At 37.0% G+C, this 9,938-nt stretch overlaps 2 protein-coding genes across 2 annotated transcripts; one reads left to right on the plus strand and one right to left on the minus strand.

The window, feature by feature from the left end:
* Window positions 1–918: 918 nt before the first annotated feature.
* LOC111801894 (probable E3 ubiquitin-protein ligase ARI10) lies at window positions 919–4,407 on the plus strand. The gene is made up of 5 exons (XM_023686113.1): window positions 919–1,105; window positions 1,190–1,240; window positions 1,600–2,161; window positions 2,257–3,014; window positions 3,763–4,407. The coding sequence occupies exons 3-5, from the start codon at window positions 1,784–1,786 to the stop codon at window positions 4,145–4,147; spliced, it is 1,521 nt and encodes a 506-aa protein (XP_023541881.1). The 5' UTR covers window positions 919–1,105; window positions 1,190–1,240; window positions 1,600–1,783; the 3' UTR covers window positions 4,148–4,407.
* A 439-nt stretch (window positions 4,408–4,846) lies between these two features.
* LOC111802702 (O-fucosyltransferase 23-like) lies at window positions 4,847–7,201 on the minus strand. Its single transcript, XM_023687166.1, has one exon. The coding sequence runs from the start codon at window positions 6,401–6,403 to the stop codon at window positions 5,087–5,089; it is 1,317 nt and encodes a 438-aa protein (XP_023542934.1). The 5' UTR covers window positions 6,404–7,201; the 3' UTR covers window positions 4,847–5,086.
* Window positions 7,202–9,938: the final 2,737 nt, after the last annotated feature.

Consider the following 9,938-nt stretch of genomic DNA (forward strand, 5'->3'; position numbering starts at 1 on the left):
GTGAATTGCCGAGTTCTTTTTTTTTAATCGTTTAAAACTAAAATCTCATAAATTTCAAATATCAAACATTTACAAGTCACAAATCATCATTAACATTAGTTACAAACGTTAAATATCCTTAATCTTTTTAAAAGTAAGATAGAGTTAAATTGGGTTGAGTTGAGTTGTAACCATATTTCGAGTTCTCGAGTTCTCGAGTTGACCCAATAAGAAAATGTCAACCTAAAAACCAATCTTAATTTTAGTTTTTCAAAAATTCAACCAAATTAAAATAATAAAAAAAAACTTGACTCAACCTTTATAGTTTAGGTTGAATAGTCTGATCAATTTATTAAATCATACGCTTCTAACCACCAAGATTAACCGAAACATTCGGAGCGAATAATCCAAGATAATTACAACTAAATTATATTAACTTTTAACTTTGAATCATAAGACAAATAATTAGTGATAAAATAATAACAAATACTATATAGTAAATTTCAAAATCTATGAATTAAAAAAACATAACTTAAAAACTTAGGAATCATTAAAATAGATTTTTTTCCATAATGGATTATAGTGGTTGGTTTTTAGATTCCCAAGGACCAAATAAAATATTTTGAAAATACTTTAAAAAAATTAATTAAAAAAAAATATAAAATTTTAAATTATTTTAACAAAATTAAAAAATAACAACAAAACAAGAATCTTTTCTATTTTTTAATTCAATTATTTATTTTGGTAAAAGGCCCTCTTGACCAAATTGCGACAAAATTGTGACCAAATTGTGACCAAATTGTGACCAAATTGTAATGATTTCCCTTTTTTTTAATAGAAATTTGGGGATGAATATAAAATTTTAAAATTTGAAAGATATTGTAAATTGAAGAACAAGCCCTTATCCATAGCAAAATTATAGAACGAGCCCAACTAGGAGGACAATGAATGGCATAAACAGCAAAAGAAACCCATTTTTTCTTTGATCTTAAGGCATCAAATTAGCAAATAGTAACTCAAGATTCTTCCCTTTTCTCTCTTTCTTCCCATTCATCCTTCTCTCTCTGAAAAACCCAATTAATGGATCCGCCTCTTTTCTAGAGAGAGAATTTGGGGCGCTTCTTTGGTGCTTATTCTTGCAGTTTGTCAGATTAGGGTTTTTTTTTTTTTTTTTTTTTTTTTTTTTTTTTTTTTTTTTTTTNTTCCACAGACAAATCTTCCAGGCCCCAGAATTCCCTTCACATGCGGTGAAGTTCTTATGGTATGGAACATTCATTCATTTCTTTGATTTCTTTTTTCTTCCGTTTCTTCTTTCTCCGACCCCCAATCCCGGGGTTTTTGTGAATTTTTGTTTGGTTCTTTTAAATGGGGTTTCGTGGATTAGGTAGTTGATTAATGGGTCGATCTTGATTTGCATAGAAAATACAGGAACTGCTTGTTTTGTTTGCGTTTTCTCCGATTCGGACATGTTCCTCTTTTTCGTATTCGATTTTTGGAATTTCGTGTCCTCTAATGTGGAAATGGAATGATTCTACGATGGGGTATTCTGTCGCTTTTTGATCTAGAATATAGATTTGATAGAAATTTCCGAGTGATTTATATTGTTTTCTGTGATTTTAGGAGCGAATGTTGCTTTAGTTTGCAAATTAGGGAAATCTTGCTCCCGATTGTGTATTTGGAGTTCTTAAACAGCGGATGAGTAATTAAGAACTGCGAAGAACGTTCTTAAATTCATTTGCTGGTGGATCTTCCATTGTTTACTGCCATCTGGGATTTGTGGATCGTTTGAAATTTTTTTAACAAAATGGAGCGTCGTGAGATGTTTGGTCCAGCTGAGGAAGATGATGTTGAAGATTTTCGAAGTTGTTGTGAAGATCATGAGGATGTGGTGGAAGACGGGTCTGAGGAGGAGGATGATCTTGATGAGTTTTCGGTGAAAATGTTCTTTAAAGGCGTTTCGATAGCCGAGATCGGTGATCCGTCTTCTGGTCTTTCTGGTATTGGAGTGTTTATGGAAAGATCAGGGAAAGTCCCTTTTATTCAGGTCCAGAAAAAGCTTGATTTCTATGTTGATGAGCTAGTTGCTGATTATTTAGCTTTGATGGATGGATTGGTTGAGGCCATACAGAATGGCGTCCGCTCTATTCGAGCTTTTACCGACTCCAATACGTTATATAATCAGGTTAGTACTTCCCCTACCTGCGTAACTTTGCTTGAAAGATTGCATAAACTCTTAAATTTATGTGCGTTTTCTGAAGATATATGAATGTTTGACAGATAACAAATGAAGAGGAGCCTGAAATTCCGCTTCTTGTAGCGTTGAAAGAAAGGATTCTAGAGCATGCTAGCACTTGCGAAGCGTTTTCCCTGAACCTTTCGTCGCATTCGGACCTCGAGCAGCCATTTCATCTCGCGAAAGTGGCTATTGGGGTTCTTTCTTGTCCACAAAAGGGAGATACATCAGTTGAGAATTGTTCGATTTGTTGTGAGAACAAACCGACCGCTATGATGGTTGCGTTGAAGTGTTGTCATAAGTTCTGCTCTCATTGTATGAAGAGTTATGTTGATGGAAAATTAGAGACATCTCAAGTTCCTATCAGATGCCCTCAGCTGAGATGCAAATATTACATCACAAGCAATGAGTTTAAATCTTTTCTTCCCTTGACTTCATATGAATCGTTGGAGAATGCCTTAGCCGAAGCGAATATTCACTCGGATAAAATTTACTGTCCTTATCCGAATTGCTCTATTCTGTTAGACCCGAGCGAATGTTTGTCAGCTCGGGCAAGTTCGTCAAGTCAATCGGATAACACTTGTATTGAATGTCCAGTTTGTCAGAGGTTTATTTGTGTTGAATGTTGTGTTCCTTGGCATTCATCAATGAGCTGTGAAGAGTTTCAGGACATCCCATTAGAGGAAAGAGACATTGCTGATATTACCTTACATCGTCTTGCACGAAACAAAAGGTGGCGACGTTGTCAGCAGTGTCGTAGGATGATTGAATTGGCTCAAGGCTGCTACCATATGACATGCTGGTAATGCTACTTCCTCCAAATCTCTCGTTATTTATGTTAACGCGTTGGTTTATGAGATAATTGTCGAAACACCGGAATCATCATGAATATATGTCACAAGTTAAGTGGGATGTTAGATTTTTTGAAGGATCGGCTTGTAGGACTTGATTAGAAAGTTCGAGGCACTTTATATACGTATTTGCACGTCGTATACATGATCTGATATTTGCACGTATGGTCTATACATCTATGGTCAAGCTCATGTGGTTTGATATTTGCACGTCGTAAACGTGATCTGATATTTACACGTATGTATGGTCTATGCATCTATGGCCAGGCACATGTGGTTTGATATTTGCACGTCGTAAACATGATCTGATATTTGCACGTATGGTCTATGCATCTATGGCCAGGCTTATGTGGTTTAATATTTGCACGTCGTAAACATGATCTGATATTTGCACGTATGGTCTATACATCTATGGCCAGGCTCATGTGGTTTGATATTTGCACGTCGTAAATGTGATCTGATATTTGCACGTATAGTCTATACATCTATGGCCGGCACATGTGGTTTGATATTTGCACGTCGTAAACGTGATTTGATATATGCACGGGGTATGGTCTATAATCTATGGCCAGGCTCACGTGGTTTGATATTTGCACGTCGTAAACGTGATCTGCGAATTGCAATGCTTAGTTTTTACTAAACTAGGAGCAGGGTTTTCTTTATGTATATGAATTCAATGCTTATACTGATATGTTACAGGTGCGGGCATGAATTCTGCTATTCTTGTGGTGCTGAGTACCAAGATGGGCAACAGACCTGCCAATGCGCCTTTTGGGACGACGACGATAACTCCGAGGACTTGGTTACCCACTCCATCCAAGAATCCGAGCAGTGGGCATGGGAAACTTTTAATTCCCTCCCGATGATAACGGACGCATACTCAGAGCAAGAGAGATCACAGTTAGCACTAATCCAACGATTCCTGGCTGGGGGATTCAGTCTGAGTGACCACCAACCGTATCAATCGCCACCACGATGTACAGACTCTTACGTCGACACGATGAAGGACCTACACCAACTTCCATGGCTTGAGAGGTTCGTTTCCGTGATAAGTGATAACTACTATGAAGATTATGTACAATGATATCGATTCTTAGACGAAAAATAAAAGGGGGAGGTAAAAGAGTCTCTCACTCTAGTTTACCTCCCTCGATACCTCATTTACACTCCGCCGCACAGCTTGGCGTTTCGATCGTTAGTTACGACGCTGCTCTGTTTGTCTGTTGAATCATATTGAATCATATACTGGAAATTATGAAGTGACCCTCAGAGGTCCTCATTGCATTAGATTAGAATAGAATGAAGGAATCTTATGCAAGAATGTGAGCTTTGTTTGTTTGATTCTTTCCTGTTTCAAACAAAAGAAAAAGGAAAAGGAGAAGACGAGAAGAAATAGTCAACAATTTAATCAAAATGAAAATTATGTGTTCATTCTGTCTTTGTGTCATTCTTCTTCTTGCTTTTGTTCGAGTTTTCGACTCCAAACTTCTTGGTTGGTCGGTCGAGAGTGTATGTTTCGATGAGTTGAGTTATCTTCAAGGTGGAAAAGTTAAACCCGTCCTGCCTAAAATTAAGAACAGACGTAATCTCGACGGTACGTTTAGTTTCTTGGTACTTTGAATTTTTTAACGACTTCACCCTGTTCATGGCCGATCCCCACTCATTTTCAGTAGAGAATCTCCACCCTATTCAGAACGGACCCCTACAAGCCCCGACCCCACGAATTAAATAAACATCTCTACTACAATCACATCTATAAATTGATGAATCACGCCGTAATTACTTTTGCGAGTTCTGGAAAGCTCATGCAATTTATTTGTACAAAATCAGTTCAAATAAATTAACAACTCATAAAAACACAATAAATCAATCAAATCATCTATGATTTCTAATAAATCAATCAAATTCCCCTATGCTCCATCTTTTACCATCCTCTGTTTTTCCTTTTCATGTACAAATGGTACAAGATCGAACGAATCGAAACAAAGTCAACAACTTCAATCTCGAGCTATCAAATAACCGATCATCGACAAGAGGTATCGTTCGAACCATAGCTAATTTTCTTGAGGCTCAAATCAGACATATCAGCTATCCATCTCCGAGCCCCATTTGAATCTCCTAATATGTTATATGCATACGAACGCCATCTTACATCAGTACCACATAGATTCGAAACCCCTGTCTTCGTAAGCTTTTGCGTTCTTTCAAGCACCACGAGACTCGAAAACGTAGAGAAACTGTTTCCTACAAACACATCGGCTCTCAAGCAAACTTCGTAGTCGATTGCTGACTGAACGAGGTATGGATACTTCTTGTAGATTTCATCAATGCCCAATTTCTTCTTTTCTAAAGGTACAAACCCGTCTTTCCAACCTTTCGAAATCGAAGAATCGTTAAGTAAACTATCTGCAACCGCGAGATAAACGACCGTTGGCGTTTTCATTCCGATAATGTTGCCTACTCTATTCACTATCTCCTCCTTGCTACTACAAATTTGGTTCATCTTAGATCTCTTCTCTAACTTCTTACAGTGAATCATCCAGTCGATCTCGATTCTCATGTGGACTGCAACATATGGTACCGGTTGCAACAACATCCGAGCTTTAGCACCAGTAGCACTCAAGTCGAGTTTGCTTCTTACTTCGGATCCTACTTCTCTAATCCTGGAGATCACTTTATCTGCTTCTTTCTCGATCTCGTCGACCAAAACCAAGCACTCGAAAACCTTGGCGTAGTCCTTCACGGGCCAGTGATCATGCCATAAAAATGGATTCTTACCCTCTATTCTAACCACCTCTGCCTGATCAAATGGCTCCTTGCTATACTCCTTCAATTGCTCGAAATCCCTCTCGGCCGTCCACTTCCTTCCGCTTCCTTTCGGTATCTCGATCGGTTTTGTTCGATTACTTACATCCATATAACGTCCCAATCGAACAAATCCATTACAACGAGAATTAAACTCTTCATATCGAAAGATCTTATCGAAGGAAATCGGTTCCAAACGCTCAACTTCTTTATAAAACAGGGAGGCACTAAGACTAGGCATCAAAAGAGTTCGGCTCAACATTCTTGCAGTCAAACAAGCTCTTGCAAATGCTATCTTTTGATTGTTTAAACCCCAAACAATCTGAGGAACCTCCAAAAACTTATCTAAACGAAATGGAGATCGATTTCGGATGAATACTAAGTCATTCTCTTCGATCCGACCGACACTCGAGAACGGAAAGACAATAGCTCTAACAATCAGAAGAACAAGTAGTATAGCAATGCATTTACAGATCCTGGAATTTAGATAACGAAGGCAAAGTACAGAGCGTTTACCATTCGATGAAACATCCATTTAGAATTTCAATTCATAAGTCCCCTGCAAGAAATCAAACAGAGACCATACCCTTTGGCTATTCCAGCACAATCAAATCAATGCTGGAGAAATCATAACAACCCTCAAATCAATTCAAGAAATCGAGAGAAACCCATTTGGAATCATGAAATATGTGATCAAAAGAACCCAGAAAAGAGTAATCAAACAGGGCAAAATCTTCAAATCAGAAGAATCCTTAATCTAAAACCAAGCACCTAGAAGACACCCACAAGAACAAATCATCAAAACGCTTTGACAAAAGTAAGAAACGAGGATCAATCGAGATGCTAAAACGATAATGGGGATTAAACGATTAAAAGGGTATGAGGAATTCCCAGTGGTTCAACAGATTGAGAGCTCAAAAATCAAATCAAACAGAGAAACAGATGCAAAATAGATGTTACCATTGAAGAAACCCAAAACCCAGAATCTAAAAACGAGAATCACAGACGAGAAAATCAAGAATAACAAAAGAACAGAGGAAAACACAACAGAGAGACAAAGGGTGGAAAGGAAAGGGAGATGGGATTCACATGAAATGCAAGAAAAAAAAAAAAAGCGAAATCCAGAGGAACCCACATGAGTTGCTTGATTCAAAAGCGAAAGGAAGCGAAAGAAATCATGGGCGTTGATGGAGGAGGAAAAGGGGAAAAGGGTTATGAGAAAATGGGGCCTGCGTCAGGGAAGGAGATGGCGGCAGAGGGAAGGAATAAAGGGTTCGAAACGAAACAATCTAATCAGGAAAGAGAGTTACAGAGCAGGAAGTACAGATTTGGGGAAGTGGAAGTGTGGAGCCCAAATGGGGCACACTTCTGAGGCCATCGGAATATTTGATATATCCTCCAAAAACCATGTTTTTTTTAAAAAAATTATTTTAGAGCTAATTAATTATTACTTTTTATAATCAGTTGGAGGATAGAAGTCCTTCTAATTTAGGGATGATTATGAGTTTATAAACAAAGAATAGAATACTCTCTCCATTTGGATGAGACCTTTTGGAGAAGCAGCCACCAGAGCTTATGCTCAAAGTGGACAATATCATACTATTGTGGAGAGTCGTGATTCCTAACATAGTATCAGAGCGATGCCCTAAACTTAGTCGTGCCAATAGATGGTATCAGAGTCATGCCCTAAACTTAGTCGTGCCAATAGATTGGTAAATCCTCGAATGTCGAACAAAGGACTCCAAAAGAAAAATGAGTGAAGCCTCCCTAAACTGGATCCCAAAAGAAAAAGGAGTCAAGCCTTCCAATAGATGAATGTCGAACAAAGGACTCCAAAAGAAAAATGAGTGAAGCCTCCCTAAACTGGATCCCAAAAGAAAAAGGAGTCAAGCCTTCCAATAGATGAATGTCGAACAAAGGACTCCAAAAGAAAAATGAGTGAAGCCTCCCTAAACTGGATCCCAAAAGAAAAAGGAGTCAAGCCTTCCAATAGATGAATGTCGAACAAAGGACTCCAAAAGAAAAATGAGTGAAGCCTCCCTAAACTGGATCCCAAAAGAAAAAGGAGTCAAGCCTTCCAATAGATTGGTAAATTCTCGAATGTCGAACAAAAGATTCCAAAAGAAAAAGAAGTCAAACCTTCTCAAAGGCAGTAAAAAATGATTAAGACTCCTAAAGAGTCTAGCCTTGATTAACGGGGGGCGCACTTAGACAATATCTCCAAAGCAAAGTCATGAGAGCCTATACTCAAAATGGACAATATCATATCATTGTGGAGAGTCTTGATTCCTAACATAATCAACTGTATTATATAAAACTTTTTTTACAATAATGTATTGAATTAACGTGATTAATTATTTAATGGTAATAAATTAATCCTCACTAACTTTTTATTTATTAAAAAGCAAACAATAATTTTTTTTATTTATTTATTTAGAGTTGGTATAATATAAATATTATTTCTCTCCAATTAGTTATATTTTAAAAATATTCATGAATTTTTCTTTTTGGAATATGTTCCTATCGGCCTCGGTTTAGTATTATCATCATAAAAAAGTAAACAAAATAAACTTCACGCTTCGTATCATCTTTAGTCTCGTTCTCCCTCCCTCTCTTGTCATCGACGCTACCTTGCTTGTCTTTGCCCTATTCTCGTAACCCAACCACCCTCGGCTACCGACGATGATCACGACAACGACAACACAAGTGGGCCCACCTCGTTTTTTGAAGAATAGAATCCCAAAAAAATAAGGGACAATGTAGTTTATAGGACAGTTTGTGTTGTGTTTGTGTCATTACTACAAAAAAACAGGACAAATTTTTTAGCTCCCTCTCATTTTTTAATAATACAACAAATGCCTGTTGTGGGGCCCGTTCTAGGGCTCGAACCCCACACCCAGGGCTCGCTAATTCATGCCTACCAAACTGCTAAAAGTGTTTTTATTTTGGATTTTTTTTTTCTTTTCTTTTTTTGAATTTTTAAAAATTATTACTTTTTTAATTTTAATTTTCAAAATTTTATGGACAAGAAAACAATTTATTCTCGAGTAGGAGTAAAGATAAAGTTGATAATTGATATGTACGATCGAAAAGAATTACCCTTACCAACTATCCCACGTCCTTCCAAAACAATATTATTTACACGAACAGCCCAAAGATAATATCGATTGTCCATAGAGCTACGAAGTTTGAATTCGTCGTATAAATTCAAATACAATTAGACTCATATCACGGGGCAAATGTTATTGATCCAGATTTCTAAACTTAAGAGGACGAGCGTTTGTCTAGGCTCCTCGTATCATAAATTTATGACTATGCCAAGAAGTGGGTTGGTCAAAGTATTCTTACCTTTCGTGAGCATAGCTGAAACATTATAAGATCGTTACTATAAAACTGATTCAAATAGAAATACTATTTCAAAATTTAATGAACGTGTTTGACGGAATTTAAAACGGAAGCAATATAAATGGATGTGAAATCTTTCCTAAAGAACTTTAGCATTCACAGCAAAAGCTGTCCACCGTGCACATACCCTTTACTTTTACCTGAAGATCATTAACAAAACGATGAATATTTAAAAATCCTCGACGATAACTAACCAAAAAATGTATATACATGCAAATATGTTTTCATGTCTAATGGGACAAGAATTCATATCTTGGCATTGGACAATGATTTCATTTATGGGCCAGTTTGGATTCATAATACTAAGCTACGTACCATCAACACATGCATTTAGACCTATTAGGCGAATTCGTGTACGCTTGAGCGCTCTTATCCAATTGAAACCAGTAGAAAGAAATAGGACGTAAAATAAAGTATAATAGGTTTGCATTTGTATAATACGATCATTTGAGCACAAAAGAACAGATGAAGTCTCGTATCTAAAATCATAGTTTAGTGAGATAATGCACATGATGCTGTCATACGTGACATGTTTTGAATTCCTTATCAAAGATACATACATTTGCATGGTATTTCAATCATACTTTACATACATTTTACATCATGGTGTCTCATAAATTATAAACATAGTCATAACAATCATGCACGGGTGTATATGAAAGCAC

The sequence above is a fragment of the Cucurbita pepo genome, chromosome LG09 (genome assembly GCF_002806865.2).
Source record: "Cucurbita pepo subsp. pepo cultivar mu-cu-16 chromosome LG09, ASM280686v2, whole genome shotgun sequence".
Classification (NCBI taxonomy): Eukaryota; Viridiplantae; Streptophyta; class Magnoliopsida; order Cucurbitales; family Cucurbitaceae; genus Cucurbita; species Cucurbita pepo.

Coding starts and splice junctions, on each gene's coding strand:
- LOC111801894 (XM_023686113.1), top strand. CDS start 1,784: ATGGAGCGTCGTGAGATGTTTGGTCCAGCTGAGGAAGATGATGTTGAA. Junction 2,162..2,256: donor CCAATACGTTATATAATCAG/GTTAGTACTTCC, acceptor AATGTTTGACAG/ATAACAAATGAAGAGGAGCC. Junction 3,015..3,762: donor TGCTACCATATGACATGCTG/GTAATGCTACTT, acceptor GATATGTTACAG/GTGCGGGCATGAATTCTGCT.
- LOC111802702 (XM_023687166.1), bottom strand. CDS start 6,403: ATGGATGTTTCATCGAATGGTAAACGCTCTGTACTTTGCCTTCGTTAT.